The sequence below is a fragment of the Delphinus delphis genome, chromosome 10 (genome assembly GCF_949987515.2).
Source record: "Delphinus delphis chromosome 10, mDelDel1.2, whole genome shotgun sequence".
NCBI lineage: Eukaryota > Metazoa > Chordata > Mammalia > Artiodactyla > Delphinidae > Delphinus > Delphinus delphis.
The window spans coordinates 60,701,193-60,728,947 of NC_082692.2; the positions used below are offsets into that span (position 1 = coordinate 60,701,193).

Here is a 27,755-nt window from a genome sequence, read left to right on the forward strand (position 1 = left end):
TAAAATTGTGCCAGAGACTACTTTTTTGGGCTATATTTCACATGGCATTGGATGGCTAGGACAGTCTCTACTGATTTGAAGCTGAGAGAATATGGGGCAGTTAGCTAGCCCCAGGCATCACGTTCATCTTGGGCCACCTACCTTTCTAACCAGAATTCTTCCTTGCTCCTCTTCATCTATTTGTCTCGTATGCAGTTGTCCTACAGTTTTCTCCATGACCCTTACCTGTAGTGGTCTGAACAGGGTTCCAAAATCACTTTTCCCTCCTTTGTCCCAAAGCCCTCATTCCATCAGTGAAGTGGTAATGGAATGGTCCCTTCTGTCCATCAAAAGCATTCTGTCTTAAAACTTTTCTCTATCACTTGGCACTTCATGTCTTGAATTAGTTCATGGTTTGGAATCCCAGCTTCACCACATGCTGTGACTCTGACCAAGTCACTCAACCTCTCCCAGGAAATAAAGAGTTGTTGATATTTCAGCTGCTGCTGTCCCACCGAAACGAGCCTCTGTGCCTAGAAATCCTCCAGAATCCAAGTGAAAGAGAAGGCTCACCTGATGTTCATATTTTATGAACCAGAGACATTTTAATGCTCTATACAAAAACAAAGCTATATATCAAATATCAGAACTCAAAGGCTTAAAAATTAAATCACATGTATTTATACTTAAGAAATCACATTAACTAAAATGGTCACAATTATCCCTGAAATGGAGACAGGCCTGGAGATTCTGGATTGCTTCAGTCAGTTTGGCTCTCAGTCTTCAGAGCATTCTCACCAAACACCTGCATCCTCGTACAGGCCCATCGGTCATGCTCAATCCACAGTTTGTTACTCTAAAAATACTAGTCTACATACAGCTTTGCTTTGTAGTGGGAGGGGACCCAAGTTGCACCCTAAAGAATACTCAGTATAGAGGAAGCACACAGTGAGAATGAAGGGCATTTCAGACAGAAAGGAGAGATTGAACTCTGATATGATAACATATCCAAGAGTGTTTATCCACAGTCATTAATCCACAAGCCCGATTCTGTGAGACAGGATTATTAAGGGGAGGGCGAATTACGAGGACAAACAGGCAATAAAAGAGTAGTGTAGATTAAGCCTGACAGAGAAAGACTTGCAATACTCTCCTACAGGATTTTGGGGTATATCCAGCAGGCAGTGGGGAGTTAAAGGATTATTAACAATGGAATGGGTTTTATAAAGAGATTTAGGGGAAACTCAGGTTAACGTCCAACTTGTTGAGTTAAAGTAGCCGTGAGACATCCACGTGTGTGGGGTTAAGTAGCAAGTGGCTAGATATGCACAGAGGTCTGAGGGATGGATAGAATAATTAAAAGACAAGGATCAGTCACTCACTCAACGCTCATTGCATGGCTTCTCTGTGTTCTAAGGCACGGATGGAAGCTAGGATGCAGCCATGAATGAGACAGACAGCCTCTGCCTCTCGGATCTTACGACTGAACTGGAGAGGGAGATTAAACAGCCACTAGACAGTCATTTCAATGCTACAGAAGAGAAGCAGAGGGTATCTGAGCACTTAGAAGAAGCTGACCTAGCATGAGGGGCTGTGGAAAGCTTCCCTGTGCAAGTGATGCTTGAACCAAACTCTGAAGGATGGAGAGGACTTACCTATGTGGGGTGGAACACAGGGTTCCAGGTGGAGAAAACAGCAGTTCAAAGGTATGAGGCAGCAAGGAGGAAGCGGGGAAATGGATGGAAGGTGGAACACATGAAGGCATCAAGGGCACAGAGACATCCAGGTAAGACTTGAGAATGGCTTACGGAGTCAAAGAGGAGATCAGACTGACTGCAGAAAGCAATCTGGGTAAATAAGGTGAAACAGAGGACAAGACCACACACAGGCAATTCTTGACTAAGTCAAGAAATTGAGGCTTAACACCAGCATCAAGCTGACAGTGGAGAAGGTAGGGTGTAATCACCAAGAGAAACACAGGATAAAAACAGTACACAAATGGAGCTGGACGTCCATGTTTTGGTAAGGGTTCAGGAAAACGTTTTTTTCAGAAAACAGTGATCTTTAAAAAAAAAAAAAGTCAAATTATTTACAAGTATCAAGTAAGCATAGTTAAATCTTAGAAAAATAATATATATGTATATATATATATATATATATACAAAACAAATTGGACAAATACAACCAATGACAAAAATAATGCAAAATGGTAACCATTAGTACAATGCTATAAATGCTCACAGCTCTTTTCAAACTCTACTGTAAAGCAGTCCTTGTTTTTTTAATCTTCCTGATGTCAAAAGTATACAAATTTAGTTAAAGTTGACTCCATTACAAGTGATACTTTTATTGGTTCATTACGAAGATTAAATTCACGGTGCACCACTCTGTTATTCACCTGTAAGATAAAAGCACAAACTGTCCAAAAGAATGTAAAGCCCTCAGCAAAAGCCTCTTAGTAAAGCCCACAGAAGGAGACGGCAGAATTCTCTGACTGCACCAGGAAAACAATGCAGACACCACCCACCAAGTGCTTGAAGGTGGCTGCGTGCACAGACCTGGGTTCAAGTCAACTTGCCCCTGGGTAACATCAGGCAAGATAGTAACCTCCTCTGAGCCTTGGTAACTCATGGCATATGAAAGCATTGGATTATGTTTTGCCCAAAGTATCCAATAGCTCTATTAATTCCAGTGCTGCTTGTAACCTTACTATCTGCTGCCTCACTAAGCTCTAAGTGCCTTTAATGCAAAGGTCGCATCACGCTCACTTTTGGACTTTCTTGCCAGTATCTACTTAGCAAGTGCTTTAAAAATGAACAGTGTTGGGACTTCCCTGGCGGTCCAGTGGTTAAGACTCCACGCTTCCACCATATGACCCAGCAATTCGACTCCTGAGTACATACCCGAAAAACACAAAAACACTAATTTGAAAAGATACATGCACCCCAATGTTCGTAGCAGCATTATTTACAATTGCCAAGGTATGGAAACAACCTAAGTGTCCATCAACAGATGAATGGTAAAGAAGATGTGATACACACACACACACACACACACACACATATACACACACAATGGAATACTACTCAGCCATAAAAAAGAATGAAGTTCTGCCATTTGCAGCAACATGGATAGACTTGGAGGGTATTATGCTAAGTGAAATAAGTCAGAGAAAGACAAATACTATATGATATCACTTATATTTGGAATCTAAAAAAACACAACAAACAAGTGAATTAAAAAATAAGGAAGCAGACTCACAGATATAGAGAACAAACTAGTGGTTACCATGGGGAGAGGGAAGGGTGCAGGGGTAATGTAGGCGTGGGGGGAGAAGGGTTATTATGGGATTATATGAAAACATGTGTGAAACTTTTGAAAATTGTAAAGCACTATAGAATTTAAAGAATCTTTCATTCAGTTAAAAAATATCGGCTTTCAATTTTAAAACAATGAATGCTGTTCAATAAAGACTTAATGAACACCAGTCGGCAAAACAACTTTCACTTAGCATTAACTAAAATGGATTTCTACTTACGGTAGGTTAAATCTGTCTCTATTATTACATTTTATTGAGACGCTGATGAGAAACTATTTTCTTAAAGAGAAAAATTGAGCAATACAAGAGATTTGGAAATATGGTTAGAATGACTGTCAAAATTGTCTATACTCCTTCCATTTAACATTTTTTCCCCCAAGAGCTTACCTTAAAATGAGATGAACACCTCAACATAATAAAGGCCGTATATGACAAACCCACAGCCAACATCATTCTCAATGGTGAAAAACTGAAACCATTTCTTCTAAGATCAGGAAAAAGACAAGGTTGCCCACTCTCACCGCTATTATTCAACATAGTTTTGAAAGTTTGAGCCACAGCAATCAGAGAAGAAAAAGAAATAAAAGGAATCCAAACTGGAAAAGAAGTAAAACTGTCACTGCTTGCAGATGACATCATACTATACATAGAGAATCCTAAACATGCTACCAGAAAACTACTAGGGCTAATCAGTGAATCTGGTAAAGGAGCAGGATACAAAATTAATGCACAGAAATCTCTGGCATTCCTATATACTAAGGATGAAAAATCTGAAAGAGAAATTAAGGAAACATTCCCATTTACCACTGCAACAAAAAGAATAAAATACCTAGGAATAAACCTACCTAAGGAGACAAAACACCTGTATGCAGAAAACTATAAGACACTGATGAAAGAAATTAAAGACAATACAAACAGATGGAGAGCTATACAGTGTTCTTGGATCGGAAGAATCAACATTGTGAAAATGACTATACTACCCAAAGCATCTACAGATTCAATGCAATCTCTACCAAACTACCAATGGCATTTTTCACAGAACTAGAACAAAAAATTTCACAATTTGTATGGAAACACAAAAGACTCCAAATAGCCAAAGCAATCTTGAGAAAGGAAAATGGAGTTGGAGGAATTAGGTGCCCTGACTTCAGACTATACTACAAAGCTACAGTAATCAAGACAGTATGGTACTGGCACAAAAATAGAAATATATATCAATGGAACAGGATAGAAAGCCCAGAGGTAAATTCACGCACATATGGTCACCTTATCTTTGATAAAGGAGGCAAGAATATACAATGGAGAAAAGACAGCCTCTTCAATAAGTGGTGCAGGGAAAACTGGACAGCTACATTTAAAAGAATGAAATTAGAACACTTTCTAACACCATATACAAAAATAAACTCAAAATGGATTAAAGACCTAAAGGTAAGACCAGACACTATAAAACTCTTAGATGAAAACATAGGCAGAACACTCTATGACATAAGTCACAGCAAGGTCATTTCTGACCCACCTCCTAGAGAAATGGAAATAAAAACAAAAATAGGGCTTCCCTGGTGGCACAGTGGTTGAGAGTCCACCTGCCAATGCAGGGGACACGGGTTCGTGCCTGGGTCCGGGAAGATCCCACGTGCCGTGGAGAGGCTAGGCCTGTGAGCCATGGCCGCTGAGCCTGCGCGTCTGGAGCCTGTGCCCCACAGCGGGAGAGGCCACAACAGTGATAGGCCTGCGTACCGCAACAACAACAACAACAACAACAACAAAATAAAAAATAAACAAATGAGACCTAATGAAACTTAAAATCTTTGGCACAGCAAAGGAAACCGTAAACAAGATGAAAAGACAACCCTCAGATGGGAGAAAATATTTGTAAACGAAGCAACTGACAAAGAATTAATCTCCAAAATATACAAGCAGCTCATGCAGCTCAATATCAAAAAAATAAACCCAATCCAAAAATGGGCAGAACACCTAAATAGACATTTCTCTAAAGAAGACATACAGATTGCCAACAAACACATGAAAGGATGCTCAACATCACTGATCATTAGAGAAATGCAAATCGAAACTACAGTGAGGTATCACCTCACAGCGGTCAGAATGGCCATCATCAAAAAGTCTACAAACAATACATACTGGAGAGGGTGTGGAGAAAAGGGAACCTTCTTGCACTGTTGGTGGGAATGTAAATTGATACAGCCACTACGGAGAACAGCATGGAGGTTCCTTAAAAAACTAAAAATAGAACTACCATATGACCCAGCAATCTCACTAAAGGGCATATACCCTGAGAAAACCATAATTCAAAAAGGGACATGTACCACAATGTTCACTGAAGCACTATTTACATTAGCCAGGACACGGAAGCAACGTAAGTGTCCATCGACAGATGAATGGATAAAGAAGATGTGGCACATATATACAATGGAGTATTACTCAGCCATAAAAAGAAACAAAATTGAGTTATCTGTAGTAGGTGGATGGACCTAGAGTCTGTCATACAGAGTGAAGTAAGTCAGAAAGAGAAAAACAAATACTGTATGCTAACACATGTATATGGAATCGAAAAAAAAAAAGTTCTCAGGAACCTAGGGGCAGGACAGGAATAAAGACGCAGACGAAGAGAATGGACTTGAGGACACGGGGAGGGGTAAGGGTAAGCTGGGACGAAGTGAGAGAGTGGCATGGACATATATACACTACTAAATGTAAACTAGATAGCTAGTGGGAAGCAGCTGCATAGCACAGGGAGATCAGCTCCATGCTTTGTGACTACCTCGAGGGGTGGGATGGGGAGGGTGGGGGGGAGATGCAAGAGGGAGGGGATATGGGGATATATGTATACATATAGCTGATTCACTTTGTTATACAGCAGAAACTAACACAACATTGTAAAGCAATTATACACAAATAAAGATGTTAAAAAATAAAAATGAGGTGAAAAGGAGTTTTGAAAGCTGTTAAGCATTATATGTAAAGCATTAAACAATTTTTTAAAAGAAATAAAAATAGCTACCATAACTTGGGGAGATAAGGAGTAAGTAATCCTATATAACTGTGGTTAAGGCATGAGCTCTAGAAGTGCTCTGCCTGGGTTGGAAAGCCAAGGCTGCTTTCCATCTGTAATAGGAGATGGGAATCCCAGTACCTGCCTGAGAGCTGTTGGAAGACTCAATGTATTAATATCTGTGAAGCGCAGGGAACAGCAACTGGAGAGCAAGCAGAACTTCAAAGCTCACCTAAAATCCAACTCACTCACGTACCAATGAATAAAGTGTCACTATCAGTTTCCCTTCGCACCTGGCTCAGCCATGACTTCTGCGACAGTCCTCTTAATGCACCATCAGCCTGCTGTTTCCAAACAACTTCTCACCATCTCTCACGCTTTCTCAGGCTTAAGTCAATCTTCTCATGAAAATGTTCTCATCAAGTGCATTAGCTTTAGACAGAATGGAGCACATGTTCACTTGGAATTTACTTACTTTGGTGAAGAAGTCAGCAATGTGCCACTTATTTCCATACTGTTTAAAGACTTCGGTCATTGCTTTGATCATCACAGAGCCGGTGCGGGGGTCCCGTAAAGCCACATGATCTACAAAGGAAAAAAGTCATTTCATCCATTTTCCTCCTCTAACTTACGGCAAACTTGTTCTTTGACCCATAGTTAAAACCTGGAAAATGGCTTTGAATCGAGAATATAGAAACACTTGCATTAAGATACAATCACAGAGAACTCATGTGACCAATAGCACATAACCTCTCAAGAGGACATTCTTTTTATATGCATTTTTAAAATACAACTTTTCAAATATACAAAAAAGTAGAAAGCAAAGTTTAACAACCCCCCATATAATCATCCCTCAGATCCAAGAGTTATCATTTTGTCGTATTTGCTTTATTTATTCCTTTTCTGTTCTTTTTATTGCTGACTTTTGCTCTAGCATTTTAAGCTAAATCGCCCTAAATACAACCATATGGAATTTATTTGGTGGTATTCAAGAGTTTACTGAAATTATCTTTATTATTAGGCTGAAAAACATGAAATATGTCTATATAGTATGGAAATTCAATGGGAATATTAAGATTGCACGCTCTCATAGTAAACCTGGGCTGGGACAGAAAAAACATGGAACATCTTTCAACCTCAGGGTAGACAAAAGTTTCTTACAACACAAAAATCATAAGCCATAGAAGAAAAAAAGATGATGAATTGGACTTAAAATCTAAAACTTTTGTTTTTTGGCAGGCGAGAATTCTACCACTGAACCATCAATGCTTATAAAAGTTTTGCTTTTTGAAAGACATCATTAAGAAAATGAAAAGCCAGTCACAGATTGGGAGAAAGTATTTGTAACTCGTACCAGAGAAAGGACTTGTATTCAGAATATATACAGCTTAATAAGAAAACAAACAACCCAATACAACATTGGGCAAAAGAAGATACATGATGGCCAATATGCACATGAATAGATGGTCAAAAAAACTGAAAGGTGATGGTCATACAAATTGATAAAAAAATATTTTTTTCATTCTTTTTTTTTTGGCTGCACTGTGCGAGCGGCTCATGGGATCTTAGTTCCTCGACCAGGGATTGAACCCAGGCCCTCGGCAGTGAGAGCACAGAGTCTTAACCACTGGACCGCCAGGGAATTCCCTCATTCTTAAATAACCACAATTACTAATCAGATGTGTGCCCCTTTTGGACACTGCATGACTTCTCAACCTAGGATACCACCATGGTACTTGCTTTTTAGCTCAGCGAACCTCCAAAACCTAGATACCACCAAAATATGATATCAAAAAGAACACAGCACGATCTAATTTTTGGAACCATACCTCACCTGAGCTGGTGGTTCACAGAATTAAGTATAGCTGTGTGACTTCACTGTGGCCCCCTGATCTGGAGACCGCAGCACTAGGGTGTATACCCAGAAGTGAAATTGCTGGGTCGTGGAATAAACAAACTTTCTAGGTATCACACATTGCTCTCCAAAGAGGCATTATAACTTGCTCTCATCAATGGTATATGGAAGTACCCGTTGCCCCCCATCCCCACACATATTTGGTACTGCCTCATCCAATCAGGTATGACCCAAGGGAATTCCCTGGTGGTTCAGTGGTTAGGACTCCGAGCTTCCACTTCAGGGGCCACAAGTTTGATCCCTGGTCGGGGAACTAAGATCCCACATGCCGCATGGCATGGCCAAAATAAAAAATAAATCAATTGAAAATTTAAAAAAATATTTGCAGCCAATTAAGCCGACTGTGCTCTTTTCCCCATGGGGGCTCGGTGCACAATGGCTGCAAACAGCAGCCTCCTCGGTAGTGTATGCGGCCTGTTGCCTGTATGGGTTGCCCTAAGGCATCTTGGAGACAGCCCTTTCCAGTGGACATTAATGACTGGCATGCTGTCCCCAGTCCAGGCTCCTGACGGGTACGCGCAGTGCCTTTGGAAAGCCCCAGGGTGCAGAGGCCAGGGTCCACATTGGCCAAGTCACAATGTCCATCCACACCAAGCTGCAGAACAAGGAGCATGTGATTGAGGCCCTCCACAGGGCCAAGGTCAAGTTCCCTGGCTGCCAGAAGATCCATATCTCCAAGAAGTGGGGATTTACTAAGTTTAATGCAGACGAATTTGAAAACATGGTGGCAGAAAAGCGGCTCGTCCCGGATGGCTGTGGGGTCATATACATCCCTAACTGCGGCCCTCTGGACAAATGGCGGGCCCTGCACTCACGAGAGCCTTGGTGCTGTCCCCCCCTTACTCATGCCCACCATTAAATCCTACTTTCCTGTCAAAAAAAAAAAAAAAATTAAAAGAACTGGGATCATGCAAAAAAAAAATGGGTGATCCAAAAGATTAATTTTATCACATATTCCAAGTTTTCCACTTTGGGCACTTTGGGTACTTTAAATATCCCTCCAGGTATAAATCTTAATTCTTGATTAAAGCAAAAGTTTAATACTATTTTCGGCTGATAGGAATGAATGGAAATCCCCAAGGCATGCCATTCCTCCAAACAAGGAAGCTGAAACTTGAGCTAGAAGCAGAAAGCAAAAGGGAAAACCAGAGTTGCGCTTGTGTCTAAGGGTAAATGTCAAGTCTGGAAGGTGTACCTGGGAGATAGGGAGATGAATTTAAGATCCTGCATTAACCATGTGACCCTGAGCAGAGCTACAGAGGTCCACGTGTGGGTGGTAATCCTCTCTAAAGGAAAGCATAACTGAATTATGCCCCCAGGAGTATCACAGATTAAGATTCAATAAATGAGCTAAGAGTTCAGACACACAAAGAAACAAACCCCCATGAGTGACAGGCAACAGAACGACCACAAGAGTGATCCCCAAAGACTTTAGATATTGAAAGTATAAGGTAAAAAATATAAAATAACTGTGCATGAAATGTTTAAAGAAATAAATGATGGAATCACAAGGAAGAACAAGCAAAGACACTGTTACATCATCGGCCAGATTTGGGTGTAAAGTGAACTTACCACCTATAAATCTTCCTTAAATGAATTTCTAAAGGATATACTTCATGAAGAAAGAAAATGGTCTGAGATTCAGGACAGATAGAGAAGAAAATGGTAAACACATGCATAAATATAAACAAACATACACTGTATAAAATATTACAAAAGTGTTCTAACTTGTGGGGTTTTAAAAAAGGAATAGGCATTACCTAACATAGTGCTTGTCACCTTGGAACATGCCAACCTATCTGATGAAAATGTGTTGGGTTAATGTCCTAATTTAGAAGAAAATTAGGGTGGAAGGAGAAGGAGTGTAAGAATACATAAATAATTTCATATAAATAAAGATACAAAAAATAAAAGTTAGAAGTAAATGTTGAACAATAGCACTTAAGTGTGGAAGGTGATGAGAATTAGTGTTCTAAGGTTCTGTGTATCATCAGGGAGTAAAAATAAGCTTACTTACTTATAATATTTCACAGGGAACCAGGAGAAGAAGAGATGCGAAACACATATCTTCCAAGTCAGTAGAGGGATAAAATGTAAGAATAACAAGCTAAACTCACAATCAATCAAAAACAAGAGCAATAAAACTACCATAATATTGTACACACCAACTATACTTCAATTTTTAAAAAAAAAGAGCAATAAAGGAGGGGAGAAAAGCAAATAAAAGTAAATAGCACAAAGTAAAATGGTAAAAATGTAAATATATCAATAGTCACAATAAAGATACATTGTCCTAACTCACCAGTAAGAAGATTGATATTAGACTGGATTAAAAAACAAAATCCAGTTATATTCTGTTTAAAGGACACCTAAAACATAAGGCCCAGAAAGGTTAATAGAAAAAGGTCTGAAGGAGATATACCAGGCAAATATGGGCCAAAAGAATACTGGGGTATCTATATTAATATCAGAGAAAAACTAATACCGAAAAAAGCACTATTTGGGATAGTAGGTTCACTAAACAATGATTAAAATATTTATTTCACCACAAAGTGTAACAATTCTAAAATCATATGCCTCTACTAAAGTTGCCTCAAAATACATAAAGAAAAGAAAAATAGATAATAGAACTACAGAAGAAACTGACATATCCACCAGGATAACATGACATAGTAACACATTATCTCAGTTATTGGCAGGTCAAGCAGACAAATTACTAAATATATCTGCTTGACCTTTAGTAGAGACTTGGAACAACACAACTGAGCTCAATTAATAGAAATATATAGAACCTTGTATTCAAGAAGTGAACACATATTCTTAAGCACATATAGAATACTCATGATAGATCAATAGCCATTAAAAAATGTACTACAGGGCTTCCCTGGTGGCGCAGTGGTTGAGAGTCCGCTTGCCAATGCAAGGGACACAGGTTCGTGCCCCAGTCCGGGAGGATCCCACATGCCGCGGAGCGGCTGGGCCCGTGAGCCATGGCCGCTGAGCCTGTGCGTCCGGAGCCTGTGCTCCTAAACGGCAGAGGCCACAACAGTGAGAGGCCCGCGTATCGCAAAAAAAAATTTACTACAGATCAAGACATAAATCAAGTCTCAACCGATTTCAGATTGGTATAGTTGATATTCTTTCTCAAGAATAAACTAGACATCAATAATAAAAGGATAAATAATAATAATAATAAAAGGATAAATTTTAAAATTTCAATACCAGAAAAATTTAGAGGCATATTTCTAAATAACTAATGGGTATCTTGGAACTGAAGGATAAAAATGTTACATATTAAAATATAAAAGATACAGTGAAAGCAGTAATTAGAGGGGAATTATAGGTTTAAAAATGCTTATTTTTTTTTTAAAAGGTAGAAAATAATGACCCAAGTACCTAACTGAAAAAGCTGGGAAATTAAGAGTAGAATAAACCCTTAAAAAATGGAGAAAAATGGAAATATGAGGCAAATGAATGAAATCAAAAACAAACATAATAATAGAGAGGATTAACAAAACTAAAAATGGGTTCTTAACTAAATAAATAAACGACTGGCAAGACTGATCAAGAAAAACAAGAAAGCCAGAAATATTAGAGGTAAACAAAGGAACATAACTACAGATAGAGAGCCCACGTGATTAAAGATACAAGGAGCCCTACAACAAGAAATAAGAAAATAAACTTGGGCTTCCCTGGTGGCGCAGTGGTTGAGAATCTGCCTGCCAATGCAGAGGACACGGGTTCGAGCCCTGGTCTGGGAAGGTCACACATGCCGTGGAGCAGCTAGGCCCATGAGCCATGGCCGCTGAGCCTGCGCGTCCAGAGCCTGTGCTCCGCAACAAGAGAGGCCGCGACAGTGAGAGGCCCGCGCACCACGATGAGATGAAGAGTGGCCCCTGCTCCCCGCAACTAGAGAAAGCCCTCACACAGCAACGAAGGCCCAACACAGCCAAAAGTAAATAAATAAAATTTAAAAAAAAAAAGAAAAGAAACTTGCTTTTCTCCCGTTGAGAAGCCAGTTTTCCCATCACTTATTAAACGGTCCATCCTTTCACCATTGATTAGCAATGGCTTCTTTGTCATGTGTCTCATTTCCCTATATATTTGGGTCTACCTCTACATTCTTTATTCTATCCCAATGATCTGTTTGTCTATGTACCGGATGATAGAGTTTTTGTTATTGCTTTCTACTAAGTATTCATATCTTAGATGACACATTTTCTCAAATATCTGCATAGCTCACGCTCTCATGGCCTTCAGTTCTACACAATAATCACCTTCTCAGTGGAAACATGTCTACACATCTCTTTTTAAAACCACAGTCTCGGGACTTCCCTGGTGGCGCAGTGGTTAAGAATCCACCTGCCAATGCAGGAGACATGGGTTAGATCCCTGGTCCAGGAAGATCCCACCTGCCTCGGAGCAATTAAGCCCGTGCGCGTGCACCACAACTACTGAGCCTGAGCTCCAGAGCCCATGAGCCACAACTACTGGAGCCTGCACACCCTACAGCCAGTGCTCCACAAGTGAAGCCACAGCAATAAGAAGCCCACGCACCGCAACAGAGTAGCCCCTGCTTGCCACAACTAGAGAAAGCCTGTGCTTAGCAACAAAGATCCAATGCAGCCAAAACAAAAAACAAAAAAAAAATTATAATCTCCACTTCTACCCCTCAATACTCTCTCTCCCCGGTTCCTGCATTACTTTTCTCCATAGCACTTATCACCATCTAACATTTTATTTGGTAAACTTTTCACTGAAGGGTAACCATCATACAGAAAAGTATGCAAAGCACATGGGTATATAATAGCTCAGTAAATTTTCATAAAATGAACACACCCCCATAACTGGCACCCTCATCAAGAAACACGATGATACCAGTACTCCAGAAGTCCCCTCTTGCTGCTCTGGTCATAACCACTCCAAACACTGTGCACCCTGAGGACAAGCAGCACCCGGACTTCTACCATCCACCATAGATTAGTTTTGCCTGTTTTTGAACTTCATAGACATGGAATCATAAAGCAACCCAGGATCTGTTTTCTGTATGTGCTTACTGTCGTCTCCTCCCCTAGAACATAAGCTCCATGGAGGCAGAGATTTTTAGTTCTTGTGCTCAATACTGAATCTCTAGTCCTCAACAGAAGTAGCCAGCATATAGTCATGAAATTCATTCATTCAGCAAAGTTGGAGCTCAAGATTCCTCGTCTTGACCCTTAACTGTTCCATAATAATTTTGTGATTAGTTTGTCAAATTCCATGAAAAAACACATAGAATTCAATTTACAAACTCATTTGGGGAAAAAAAAGGCCATCTCCATGGTATTGAAAATCTCAACCATGAGCATGGTATTTCCCACCATTGATTCAGGTCTTTATGCCTTTCCGGAATGTTCTCTCATTTTCTCTAATAAAGTTCTTGCTCATCTTTCGTTAGTCATTCCTAGACATCATTCACTAAAGCAAGAAAAAATAACATGGTATCTTTTTTCTTTTCTATTATATGTGTAAGTGATTACTGCTAGATATTCAAAACTATTGATTTCTACAATATTGATCCTTACATCTTTTCTTATCTTAATGAATTAGCTAGGACTACCCATGCCATGTCAAACAGTAGGAGTGAGAGTGGGCATGCTTGTCTTACATCTAACTTTTAAAAAAATTTACAGCTTTATTAAAGTATGATTGATCATTGACAAGCATCTGCATATATATATATTTTTGGCAGCACCACGCGGCATGTGGGATCTCAGTTCCCTGACCAGGGATTGAACCCATGACCCCTGCATTGGAAGCATGGATTCTTAACCACTGGACCACCAAGGAAGTCCTGCACATATTTTAAGCAAACAATTTAATAAGTTTTGACATATGTATACTTCCGTGAAACCATCACAACCAAGATAATGAATCCAATCAGCCCCCTCCAATGTCCTCATGCCCCTCTGTAATCCTTCCTTCCCTCTCCACTCCCATCTCCAAACACAACTGATTTGCTCTCTTATAGACTGGTTTGCATTTTCTAGAATTTTATATGCATGGAACCACACAGTATCTGCTTTATTCTGTCTGACTTCTTTCAGTCAGCAGGATTATTCTGAGCTTCATCTATGCTGTAGCATGCATCAGGAGCTCATTTCTTTTATTGCTGAGTAGTATTCCATGTATGATATACCACGATTTGTTTATTCTTTCACCTGTTGATCATTTGGGTTGTTTCCAGTCTTTGACTATTTCAAATAAACCTGCTTGCACTTGCTATGCTACAAGTGTCTATCAGGACATATGCTTTCTTTCTTTTTTTTTTTTAATACTTATTTATTTATTATATATTTATTTATTTTTGGCTGTGGCAGGTCTCAGTTTTGGCACTCAGGATCTTTGTTGCAGCATGCAGGCTTCTTAGTTGTGGCATGCACGCAGGATCTCGTTCCCCGACTAGGGATCGAACCCGGGCCCCCTGCATTGGGAGCACGGAGTCTTAACTGCTGGACCACCAGGGAAGTCCCAGGACATATGCTTTCATCTCTCTTGGATGAATAAAGTTACATCTAACTTTAATGGGGATATTTTCATTTTATATTATTGTCCTTAGTTTCCTCTGCTTCCATTTCTTCCCTAACATTTTATCTTGAATTGCATATATATATATATACACACACACACACACACACACACACACACACACATACGTGTGTATATGTGTATATACACACACATAAGCTATTTTAATCCTTTTTGGAGAAAATCAAGATAAAAACAGCTAAATAAATGCCCTTGACCATTTATTTCTATCTTCTCTACATTTTCCTGTTTCCCTTTCACAACTGAATCAAGTTCACCCCTTCAGCACACAAGATTCTTTTGGATTTTAACTTATTAGTATTAATAGTATAGTAATAATAAGAATAATAATGTAATCAGCATAATATATTAGTAATAATATTAATTTCTTTTTTACCTTATTATGCCAGTTATTATGATAAGCACAATACCTGCACTACATAATTTAATTTATATAACATCCCAATGACACAAGTATATTTTATCATTCTTCTTTTGCATAAAGAAACTGACATATCTAGAGGCTAAGAAATATTGAAGGTCTCAAAGACAGCAAGTGGCAGAGCTGGCTTTGGACCAAGATCTTTTTCACATGAGAGCCGATGATCTTATTTACTATGTGATACTTTGCTAAAAGGATGGCATCTTCCTGGAAGAGATGAACAGTCAGATGCAAACCTGCCATCTCTGAAAGTGGAACAGTTGAAGATGGATAGGTTAATGAAAATTTCTCCTTATGTACATCAATCTGTAAAGCACAGATAATATTTTTAAAAAAGATTTTCAGTAACTCCCTGGCAGTATAGTGGTTAGGACTCAGCACTCTCACTGCCGAGGACCCAGGTTCAATCCCTAGTCGGGGAACTAAGATCCCATGAGCCACGTGGCACAGCTAAAAAAAAAAAAAAAAAAAGATTTTCAAAATCATTAGGAATAAGCTAAACCCTCTGGACGAATGTGTATCTCACTGTCATCAAGCCTCACTGTCTTACCTGCCTGGGTGGGATAGATGATGAAATAATCACTGAATGTAGGCAGCCTCTTCTTCTCTGATCCATCATCCGAGTCCATGGGTTCATCATCCGTTTCAACACCACTGTCTCTTCTCTCTATTTTTTGAGGAATGAAAATGCAAACTATGATAATACACCACTGACACCAGTAATCTTTTTTTTTTTTTGACACCAGTAATCTTTAATAAAAGTCACAACAAGCTTGTATCTCCATAAGAGAGAGAAACATCCACCAAAGTTAACATAAATCAGATATTAGTCCCACAAGCCACCTGGAATCACATGAACGGTGGGACATCCCATGGAAATTGCCCACCTCTCTCCCAGAATTTGAGGTTCCCCAACCCACCTCATGAATTTAAAGACTTAGACCCTTCCTCAGCCTAAATTAACTATCCTATCCCAGGAAAGCTTTCCCTTCATTCTTTCCTCCCAGCTCAAAGTCCCTACTATACTATGTAACTAAAGTTACATCAGCTAAGCGTCCGCTAATGTAAAATAATTTTTTAAAACTCAGTTTTCTTTCCTCAATCATCAATATGAGAATTTCCTAGAAACAGAACTATTACAAAGAGGTCTCCACTTACCTCCTCTGCAGGCCTGGATTATAAAGATTTTTGGTTTCTCTTGAAGTGCTGGACAATTTTTATTGTTAAACATTTCAAAAATGCCTTCCAGGCTGACTTTTTCACCATCTTTCATTTTGATAAAGCCTTCTTCTCCGTGGGACATAAGAGCAACAAGGCAACAGCCAATGTCATCTTTAATTTCATTTAGTCCATCTCGAAATGATGTTATTTTTCCAAGTAACTCCTGTAAAATAGGAAAACATATTAAAAAGAACTGCAAGTAGGAAAACCCAGAAATCCCAGAGATGGCTCCTTTACAAGGTGATCCAATGAGACGACAAATATGAAAATACCTGCATCTCTAACAGAGTCAGTATAACTTGTCAATTCCCTTTTGATTGCTTTCGGAATTCATATGATTTCTTCTTGTACCACTGGTGGTTCTTGTTTGACAAAATTAGGGTATTTCTGATTCTCTACCACAAAATATAACAGAATTATAGCTCCCCAAAGGGTTAATGTATTTCAATGCTATATTATTAACTTACTTTAATATATAAAATTATCTTATAAAATTAATACCCTCAATAAGCTAGAAATGGAAGGGAATGGAGGAGTCTACCCAATCATATCTACTTGCCAGAATCTATCAGGAGACGTCATCAGAATCAATCCCACTAAAAAGAGAAGACAGGAATGGCTGTTCTCACTAGCCTCATACATGTTGTAACAAAGATCCTAGCCATTTCAATAAAGTAAAGTAAAAAATTAGATGAAGTTTAAACATTGGAAACGAACTCATTACTTACAGATAATATGACTATCTAGAAATATAATCAACTTACAGATAATATGACTATCTAGAAATATAATCAACTAAAAACTACTAGAACTAGAGATCAGCAAGTTGACCAGATACAAAGTTAATTTACCAAGATCTATAGCTCCCCAATTACCCAGGAATAATAATTTAAACCGCATAATGGAAAAGGGATCCATTCATGGTCATAAAAAAAGTAAAACAATACGTAGGAATAAACCTAACAAGAAATGCACATTGCCTAAGTGAAGAAAATTATTTAAAAAAAAACTTTAGTGAAGAGGCAACATAAACTATGACATACCGATGTTTCTGAGATGACTCAATACTATTAATTTGCCAGTTAACTCTAAATTAATCTCAATTCAATGTCATGTCAATTAAAATCTCAAAGGATTTCTGTGAAACTTAACCAGATGGTTCTCAAGGTCACAGAGAACAGATGCTCAGGAACAGCAAAGTGCTCAAGAGTAGCAAAGAACATTCAGAAGTTTAAAAAAAAAAAAGCAAAAAAACCATAAAAAACAATGAATCCCCCATAGGATAGGTCCTATCAGACATCCAAAGGTACTATAAAATCATGGTGAACAAAACACTGATATACCAGCTTAAGAATAAACAAATGTATGAATAGAATATTTTAGAATATAGAAATTGATCCAAATATATATATAGGGATTTAGTTTATGATAAGAATGGAATTCAAATATGTCGGGAAAGGATGTATCATCAACAAAATGAGATGACTGGCTTGGAAATAAAGTTAGACCTCCCACCTCACTGTTCCAAAAAATGTAATTCCAGTGAGTAGGCTAACCTTAAACTATAAAAATGTTACAGAGGGCTTCCCTGGTGGCGCAGTGGTTGAGAGTCCACCTGCCGATGCAGGGGACACGGGTTCGTGCCCTGGTCCGGGAGGATCCCACATGCCGCGGAGCGGCTGGGCCCATAAGCCATGGCCGCTGAGCCAACATGTCCGGAGCCTGTGCTCCGCAACGAGAGAGGCCACGACAGTGAGAGGCCCACATAACGCAAAAAAAAAAAAAAAAAAAAAAAAAAAAAAAAAAAAAATGTTACAGAAAAATAATTTTCAAAAATTTTATGTTGGGAAATCATGGGGTTTAATCAAGACATAAAAGCCAAGAAGGCAACAAACAGAAAGACTGACGAGTTTACTCACAAAAACTAAGACTTCCAGGGGAGTTCCCTCGTGGTCTAGTGGTTAGGATTTGGCGCTTTCATTGCTGTGGCCTGGGTTCCATCCCTGGTCAGGGAACTGAGATCCCACAAGCCACATGGTGCGGCCAAAATAAATAATTTAATAAATAAATAAAAAAGACTTGCAATGCCACGGAGCAACTAAGCCCACGCGCCGCAACTACTGAGCCCACGCGCCACAACTACTGAAGCCTACGTGCTCTAGGGCCTGTGCTTTGCAACAAGAGAAGCCACCGCGATGAGAAGCACGTGCACTGCAACGAAGAGTAGCCCCCGCTTGCCACAACTAGAGAAAGCCCATGCGCAGCAACGAAGACCTAATACAGCTAAAAATAAAAAAATAAAATAAATAAATTTAAAAAAAAATAAAAAAGACTTCCATTTGACTTATGATAACAAAAAGTCAAAAGGCAAGTAACAAGGCAGGAGAAAAATATTTGCACTCTATTTTGTCTAAAATTCAGGAAAAAGAACTACAGAATAAGAAAAATAAAATCCAGTGTGGTCCAGTGGTTAGGACTCCATGCTCTCAATGCAGGGCCCGGGTTCGACTGCTGATCGGGGAACTAAGATCCTGCAAGCCACATGGCACAGACAAAACAAAAAGGAAAAAGAAAATCCAGTAAGAAAAAGGGCAAACAGGTAATTCAAATAATTCACAGAAGGAAAAAAATGGCCAGAAGATGTTCAACCAAACTAATAATCAGGAAAATGAAACAGTGAAGTAATTTTACCAGTAAAGTTGCTAAATATTTACAAATAAATGTTGACAAGATGTAGAGAAAGAGACCACTTCTGGACCTTTGGGAGAATAAACCAGAAGAACACTGGCAATTATCTGTAATCTGAATGGAAAGGACTGGATTAAAAAAATCACATAATATTGGAAGAGATTCTGGTACAATCCTTGGGAAACATGAAGGAGTCTGTTTTTAGCTTTGAAATAATAAAATCAAAATTTATTGAGCACTTACTATAAGCCAGCTACTATTCTGAGAACTTTTACATAACGCAGCTCATTTCATCCTCACCATAGCCCTACAAGATAAATTACTATCACCCCCCCCCCACCATTTTAGAGATAAGAAAGTAGTCAATTAATTTAAGACAGAATTTCTAGAACTCTTGCACTATTATTTTGTGTCAGGTAATCTTTGCCTTGGGGGCCGTCCTGTGCACTGTAGGGTGTTCAGTAGCATCCTGGCTCTACCTCGGCAACTACACAAGATGCCAATAGCACCCTCCAGTTGTGACAACCAAAAATGTCTCCAGACATTGTCAAATGTCCTCTGGGGGGACAAAAATCACCCTCAGTTGAGAACCAGATTTAAGGTAACAACTAGTAAGAGACGAGATTCCACCGGTCAGTGTGTGCTGCTTTCCTAGCCCTTCTGCTATGCTGTTCCTTGATACTCACTAGCAGTGCCTCCTGGGGTCTATGAAGGACTTTCCTCTGTTATTATCCCCAAACATGAGCAGGGCTAGGCCAGGACTCAGCTGGGGTCAGAGAAGTCAAAATGCAGTTCCCACCCACCACCACCACCACTCTTCCACCTCATTTTCTTGTGTCCTCGAGTTAAATCACAATGCAATTCTGCCCAGGGCTCTCAGCAACTCCTCTCCCCACCCCTCCCATGGTTCTAAGCAAGTCCCACCAGGATCTTCCAAAGCCCCTGGGCTCCAATGCTGCTGGGATTCCTCTGGCCTGGCTGCTTGATGACCTCTCAAAGCTGTCCCCTTGTTCTTCCTGTTCCCAAATGCTCTGGACCTTGCCTACTCTGGACTCACAGCATGTCCTTGGGCCTCCTTGCCCAACTCACTTTTACACCTTCTTGGATTCCCTTCCCTCTTCAAATGCAGGGACCCAAGAGGTCCCTGCTTGACTAGAAGTGAAGCTGGAGTATCATCACACACTTAACATGACAAAAGCATCTGTATACAACAGGTAAGCTGGGTAAGAATTTCATCAGGACATACACATCCATTGCTCAGCAGGCCCTGGTTCTAACCAGGTAATAAAACCCAATTTTTTTAAAAAGGAAGGAAAATTATAACATCCAAGCTACAATTTTTCTTCTTCTTTTCATTTTTTTTTTGGCTGTGCCGCAAGGCATGTGGGATCTTTGTTTCCCAACCAGAGATCAAACCTGCGCCCCTTCAGTGGAGGCACGGAGTCTTAATCACTGGACCGCCAGGGAAGTCCTGAGCCACAAATTTTCATTTTTGTTTTTAACTTGGTACCATTTTGTCGGGATCGATGCACAACGTATTTTCGAACTGGCACTGGCCAAGCCAGTCCTCCATCAGTAGGACATCCTGGTGAGCGCCCAGCCTGTCTCTCATCACACACATGAGGAAGGCCTTCCGCCTGCCACTCAGGTCATAACGGTCCTGTTTTCAAGGAAAGCCAAGAAACAATATTTAAACCAAACCAAATCCAAATACACCTTATATGTGAAATGAGTTTCTTCTGGAGTTAATGATGACGTTTCCCAGCTCAGAGCAGGGGCACAACACTGATTTCCTCTCTCATCATGACTTCATTTATAATTTTTTCAAATACCTTTCTCAAACTAGGACGAATAGGCCAATCTCATTTTTAAATTCCTATACATAGCCAGAACTGCCCGTTTAAGGAAAATGGTAAATGACAACACAGGGCTGCAGTTATCAAAATCCAGAATGTGGGACATTCTACAGGACAAATAACCTGGTTTCGTCAACAAACAAGAGAAGAGGTCAAAGGGAGAGGTATCATAAATTAAGCCTCTTAAGAGACAAACCATCAAGTGTAACTGTGTAGACCTTGCGTGAGTCGGACCCTGACTCAATCCAACTGTAAAAGGCATAAGAGCCAGCCAAGGACATCTGAAGGCTGACTGCCAATGAGGAATTTGTTTCTAGGTAGAATAATGGTATCATGGCTATGTTTGGAAAAAGTCTTTCTCAGAAATATATACTCAAGTATTGTATGTATGAAAGTGATATGGTAGCTGGGGAATTTGCTTCAAAATAATGGAGGGGGGCGGGGGGAGGAGCAGATGAAACAAGATTGGCCACGTTGCTAATTGTTGAATCAGGGCAAAGAGTTGGTTGGGCTGGAGTCTGGAGACGCATTTTTCTCTTCTCTCTACTTTAGCTTATGTTTTAAATGTCCTTAATAAAACAAGCAAAAAAAGGCCGGAAGCCAGCAATTTATGTAGTTTCGAGTGGCCACACAGCCTGCAATGCCTTCGTCTGTAAAATGCAGATACTAACAGTGCTTACCTCATTTGGTTAATGCGTGCAAAGTGGTTTTATCTGGCTAATGTTTTGCTTTTCCTATTTATAACGGAAAGCAGGAAGATCTGACGGCTTGAGACAATGACACAGATACCCACCTCCAATCCAACAGAAGCAGCACAAAAAAATGTTCAAATGGTGACTAAATACTATCTTAAAGAGTCCAGATATTTACCAATTCACCTTCCACACAGTCATAGCTTCTCTTTGGAATCTTTCGTGGAATCACTGAATGAATTTTCATGAAAAGACAAAACAGAAAAGAACATATTTTTTCTTTTTCCTCTTCTTAATCATGATCTGCTGTCATTCCTGTTAACAGGAAGCACCTCCCAAGGAAATCAGTTGCCTCTTATGTTTTAAAACAGGTTTCTAGGATTCTGAAAACCCTCTCCCAAACTCATAAGGATGAAAACTTAACAGAACTCCCTTAGGCCCCAGTCAGATTCAGGGGCAGGGAGAGCCAGGCCAGAGATGAAAAGGAGAAGCACCAATGAACATTAGTGTATACGCACCTCCAGAAAAGGAGACCAAGACATCAATAAAGAGAAAAATGAAGTTAAAGGAACTAGACCCTATTTAATTTTTTAATTAAACAAACTCTTAGCATTCAATTCAAATATTTTTGGAGTGCCTACAGTGTGTAGTCATGATACCGGGTAGTTTGGTTGATTCTGAAAAACAAAAAAGCCCAGTTTACCAACTGCAAGAGACTCACAGTTTAAAGGGGTGATAACAAAAGTGTGATACATTAACCACTAAGCCTGGAGAGACATTATGATAAGTGCTGTGCAGATGCAGTCAAGGGAGAATCAAAGGCTTCGTGGGGCCAGTATTCTGCCTACAGGCCATGTTTTGAGGTCGTTTACAGTTGTCACCCATTAGGAATCTAAAAGTCAGCAAAGCAACATACCTCAAAACTCAACCAGATCTTTATTGGCATATAATTGCTTTATAATGTTGTGTTCATTTCTGCTGTATAACAAAGTGAATCAGCTATATGTATACATATATCCCCTCCCTCTTGCGTCTCCCTCCCACCCTCCCTATCCCACCCCTCTAGGTGGTCACAAATCCCCAAGCTGATCTCCCTGTGCGATGCAGCTGCTTCCCACTAGCTATCTATTTTACGTTTGGTAGTGTATATGTGTCAATGCTACTCTCTCACTTCGTCCCAGCTTACCCTTCCCCTCCACGTGATTTTTCTCAAATTTTTGGAGAGCTATTAGCCAGGAATTTGGTGTAATGACTCATTACGTTATTCCTTAAGAAATGTTAAATGTGTGTGGAGAGTTAAGTAGCGGTCGTACTTTTGATTTAATAAAAAGTTAAAAAAACCAAAAACTCAACCAGATCATAAGCATGCAATGGCAGAGACCAGCAACAGTATATTTTAGTGTCTACCTCAGTGTGCCCAGTAGAAGTGCTTTCTCTTTCTTTCTCATTCTCTCTTTCTCTATGTACACAAACTCGCTCACATATTATACACACATACATTTATTAAACTTACGAGGGGAAACCCTAACCGCCCCCAACTTGTTACATTTCTTGATCTTAAGCCACATCTTCCCAGATTTATGGCAAATGTTCTAACGGTGAATTCCAACACGGGGTTTCTCACTGCATCATCTAAAAACCTCCTCCATCATAATCACTTGGAGGTAATTGTTAAAAATGCATCTCAGGCCTGCTGAGTCAATCTGATTTCTCAACCCACCCCAGAATGAACTGGTAGACCCTGATGGCTACTCTTGGACTGGTCACTTCGATTCCGTGCCTGGGAACTGTCTCTCTCCTGCCTTCTTATCCCCCGGTTCCCACTTCCCGCCGCGCGTTCACTGGTCCCTCGACCCCCGCATCCTCCTTGCTCCACTTCCCCCACCCCACCCTACTGAAGCTCGGTCCACCGCCGCTCACCTGTGCCCCAGGCCTAACCCGGCGCTCACCTAGGACACCCCCCTCCCCGCCAGTCCCCCTTCCCTCCAGTCAGTAGCCCCTCCCCCTGCCCAGGAATCCCGGTCAGTCCTCCCTCCGCCAATCCGGGAATCCCCGGGCGGTAGGGCCAAACCCAGCGGTCACCAAGCACCCCCTCCGGTCCCCCCAACCCTGGGAATCTCCGCGCGCTCACCCGGGCCGTCAGCGGCGGCGCTCTGCCAGCGCGGCAGCAGGTCAGCGCGGGGCAGCTGCTCCAGCACCTGGACGAGGACGCGCTTGGCGGCGGCCGGTGGGTAGTACTGCTTGGCGAGGAGCCTGGCCAGCCCCGACGGGCTGCGGCCCTCCAGCTCCAGCTTCACCTGGCTCACGCGCGGCTCCACCTTCTTGAGGTGGTCGCGGAAGCTGCGCAGCTCCTGCGAGGACAGAAGGTCCAGGGTCTCCTGCAAGCGGCTCTGCAGCTCCTCCATGGCCGGCGGGATCTTCGGAGACCCCGAGCGCCCGCCGATTCCCGGGCTCCCCTCCATTGTCACCCAATGATGCTGAAGCGACCGGGCGGGAGGGACCAATCTGAGCCCGGCGCGCCTCACACGCCTCCCGCTTCTCCTCTTTGTTTTGAAAACTGGAGGCGTTTCCGCTCGTCCTCTTAAGCCCGGAGATCTCTGGACGCTGTCTGCCTGCAACGTCCCGCCTTCCGTCCTCTCGGGCCCGAGGTCCGCCCCCGCCCCGGAGCCACGCCCCGCACCCTGGAGGCCCCGCTCCGCCCACAAGAGCTCCTTCTTTAACCCTTGGAGCCTGGGTTAGCAGAGCCGAGTGGTGCCCGCCCTGCAGGTCTACTCCGAGGTGCTCTGCCTTGGCACGCGTTACGATCACCAGGAGGACTTTTGAAACTACTCATGCCCAGGTCACAACCTGAACTGATTACATTAGAACGTCTGGGCGGCCGACCAAGGCATCAGTGGTTTTTAAAGCTCCCTGATGATTCCAGTGTGCAGCCAAGTTTGAGAACCACTGACCTTACAGTGTTTACCAGCTACCTAAGCCAGTAGTTCCCAAAGAGCAGGGAAGAACTTGGAAGGTGAAAGAACACCTACAGATTATGGCATTGAGCCAGTTTTTTTTAGAGAGGACATGGTGACAATAGCTGATATTTGAGAATTTGAAGGCAGCAAGGAGGTGGAAGTGCACACTGCTCAGCCTGGAGGCGTGGAAGGAGCACTGCTTTGGAGAGCAGATCTCAGCTTTGCAACCCCCCAGAGTCCTATTGCTAGGCTCCCTGACTTGATTGGGCCCTCAGGAAGTGATGACTCACTTTAACCGTGGTTTGCCTGAAAATTACTTACCCTTTCCAACAGCTGGTGAAAGAATCTTAGGACTTGTTTGAATCCTGATGCAAATAAACCAACTGTAAACAATAATTTTTGAGACAATCAGGGAAACATGAATATGGACTGGGTATTGGCTGATAAGCAAAAAAAAAAAGTTAACTTTTTTTCAAGTAGGATAATAACGTAGTTACCTAAGAAAAATGCCCATAATTTTTAGATATGCATATAGAAATGTGGAAGGGTGAAATGGTATGATGTGTGGGATCTGCTTTTAAAAGCTTCAGTTAAGGAAAGAAAAAAGGAGGTGGGGGAGAGGGGAAAGACAAGCAAAAGTGGCTAAATCCTGATAATTGTTCCATTTGAGTGATGTGAATGAAGGGGCAATGTACCATCTATTCTACTCTTGTGATTGAGATATTTCATAACATATTCTTGGAAATTGAGTATAGCAGCTTGAAAGCTTTGCTTCTGTCCTTTTTGCCTCCTGCCTTACTAGGCCTTATCTCTAGCGCCAGATGACTGTTTACTCCCACAAAGCTCCGCCCCTATATAATTTGCTTTAAGTCTAAGGCAGCCAAGAACGAATCAATTTAAAAAAAAAAAAAAAGTGGGGGGAGGGCACTGGGCAGTGTTTCCAAAGCCCTCTGAAGCTCACTAGCCACTTCCTTTCTGAACTTTTAATACTTGTGGGAGACTACGGGAAAGGAAAAAAATTCTGGGGGCCTGGGATATGTAGACCCCAGGGCCACTTGCCTCTGGAATCAGAGTTCATAATGGCAAATTTCAGTTTTACTCCATATTTAGAGGAAATGAGACGATTTCTCCAAATTTTAAGATGATTTGCCCCCAACAGAACAAATGAAGAGCAGGGAGGGGCCTCTGGTGGCTGAAATTCACCAGCTGTGTATAAGGCGAGCAAATCTGCACTGGGATGAAGCCTGCACCTCTGGGGCTTATCTCTGCCCCTCCACTCCCAGCAGCCCCTGGCCGGGCCCCACTGGCATTAGGCTCCCAGAGCCCAAGATGAGGGTCAGGGAGACTGAAGAGGCCAAGAAACCTGAACATCCTGCCTCAGAGGCTAAGTCCTTAGGCGGCAGGCACTCCATCCATCATCTGTGTTAAGCTGCCTGCCCTGCATTGCTGCCCCAAGCACACCATTTCCAGCCCTACGTGCTCCCCTGCTTTCCCCAGCACACAGCCTCACACACATAGGTCACCAAGCACTGGTGGCTTGGGTACCACTAGGAGATTAGGATGCTAGTTTGTCTTCTCCCATACTCCTCTCCATATTATAATTTGGAATACGGCATTCTAACCTAAAACTTAAACTTATAAATCATTAAACTTAATATGTATGAATTGACTTGTGTCCCCCAAAAAGATATGTTGGAGTCCTAACCCCCAGTTCCTACGAACATGACCATATTTGGAAATACGGTCTTTGCAATGTAATCAAGATGTCATTCTGGAGTAGGGTGGGCCCTGATCCAATGACTGGTGCCCTTAAAAATAGATGCAAATTTGGACAGAGAGACACACGGGGGAGAAAGCATTGTGAAGACAGAGACAGAGATTGGATTGATGAACACCAAGAACTGCCAGCCACCATGGGATTAACTGGAAGAGACAAGGAACCGTCTTCCCCTAGGGCCTTCAGAGAGTATGGCCCTGCAGACATCTTGATTTCAGACTTGTAGGCTCCGAACTGAGAGAATAAATTTGTTAGAAGCCACCCGATTTGTGGTGGTTTGCTGTGGCAGCCCTAGGAAACTAACGTAATGCACCAGAAACATATGCTCAATTAACCCTTGCCACCACCCTGGGAGGTAGGAAATATTACTATCCCCATCCCCTGGGGACAACTTCAAATGTGTCTAAGTAGGTGGAGAGCCAGCCTTTTAACCTGGGCCGCCTGAATCACAGCCCATGTTCTTAACCAGGAGATCAAACTTCCCCCTTCTGCTGTTTGGATAAAACAACAGCCCCTTCCTAAGCTTAAAAGTTGATAGAACCCACTAGAATGGCTACAATAAATAAAACAGACAATAACAAGTGTTGAGGAGGGTGTGCAGAAATCAGAACCCTCATAAACTTCTGGTGGTGACGTTAAATGGTGCTGCCACTTTGGAAACAGTCTGGTAGTTTCTCAAATGGTTAAACATAGTTACCACATGATCCAGTAATTGCACTCCTAGGCATGTACACAAGGGAAATGAAAATGTATGTCCACACAAATGATTCATACGTGAATGTTCATAGTGACAATATTCGTAAGTGCCAAAAAGTGCTAACAATTCACACATTCATCAACTGGTGAATGGATAAATAGGCACACAATAGAATATTATTTGGCCATAAAAAAAGGATAAAGTGTTGAACATGCCACATCATGGATGAACCTCCAAAACGTTATGCTAAGTGAAAGAAGCCGGATACAACAGACTACATAGTGTATGACTATGTAGGAAGCGCACAGAAAAGGCAAATTTATAGACAGAAAGCAGTTCAGTGGCTGCCTGGACTGTGCTGGGGCTGGGAACGAGGGTTAATTGTAAATAAGAGATCTTATTGGGGGCGGGGGGGGTGACTGTGTTCTGAAACTGATTTATGGTGATGGCTGCACCAGTCAGTAAAGTTACTAAAAAAATCACAGAATTGTCTACTTGGAATGGATGAATTGTATGATATATAAAATAAAGCTATTTTTAAAAATTTTAGGTTTGAGGACCTATACAGATCAAGAGTCAGCCACCTTAGACTATTTTGTTATTTTAGAGCGGAGTCGTGGCACTTGAGGTTTTTC

At 41.2% G+C, this 27,755-nt stretch overlaps 1 protein-coding gene and 1 non-coding gene across 2 annotated transcripts; one reads left to right on the top strand and one right to left on the bottom strand.

Annotated features, from left to right (window-relative positions):
• Positions 1-637: 637 nt before the first annotated feature.
• On the bottom strand, positions 638-24,272 carry CASP14 (caspase 14). The gene is made up of 7 exons (XM_060022309.1): positions 23,821-24,272; positions 21,868-21,920; positions 20,652-20,801; positions 16,391-16,616; positions 15,783-15,899; positions 6,784-6,893; positions 638-2,377 (listed from the first exon to the last, which is right to left on the bottom strand). Exons 1-7 carry the CDS (start codon positions 24,149-24,151, stop codon positions 2,276-2,278), a joined length of 1,089 nt encoding a protein of 362 aa, XP_059878292.1. The 5' UTR covers positions 24,152-24,272; the 3' UTR covers positions 638-2,275.
• Positions 8,546-8,680, top strand: LOC132432995 (small nucleolar RNA SNORA70). Its single transcript, XR_009521048.1, has one exon. It is a non-coding gene; the product is annotated as a small nucleolar RNA SNORA70 (small nucleolar RNA).
• Positions 24,273-27,755: the final 3,483 nt, after the last annotated feature.

Coding starts and splice junctions, on each gene's coding strand:
- CASP14 (XM_060022309.1), bottom strand. CDS start 24,151: ATGGAGGGGAGCCCGGGAATCGGCGGGCGCTCGGGGTCTCCGAAGATC. Junction 20,802..21,867: donor ACTGTGTGGAAGGTGAATTG/GTAAATATCTGG, acceptor CCTTGAAAACAG/GACCGTTATGACCTGAGTGG. Junction 6,894..15,782: donor CATCTATCCCACCCAGGCAG/GTAAGACAGTGA, acceptor TTTCCTTTGTAG/ATCATGTGGCTTTACGGGAC.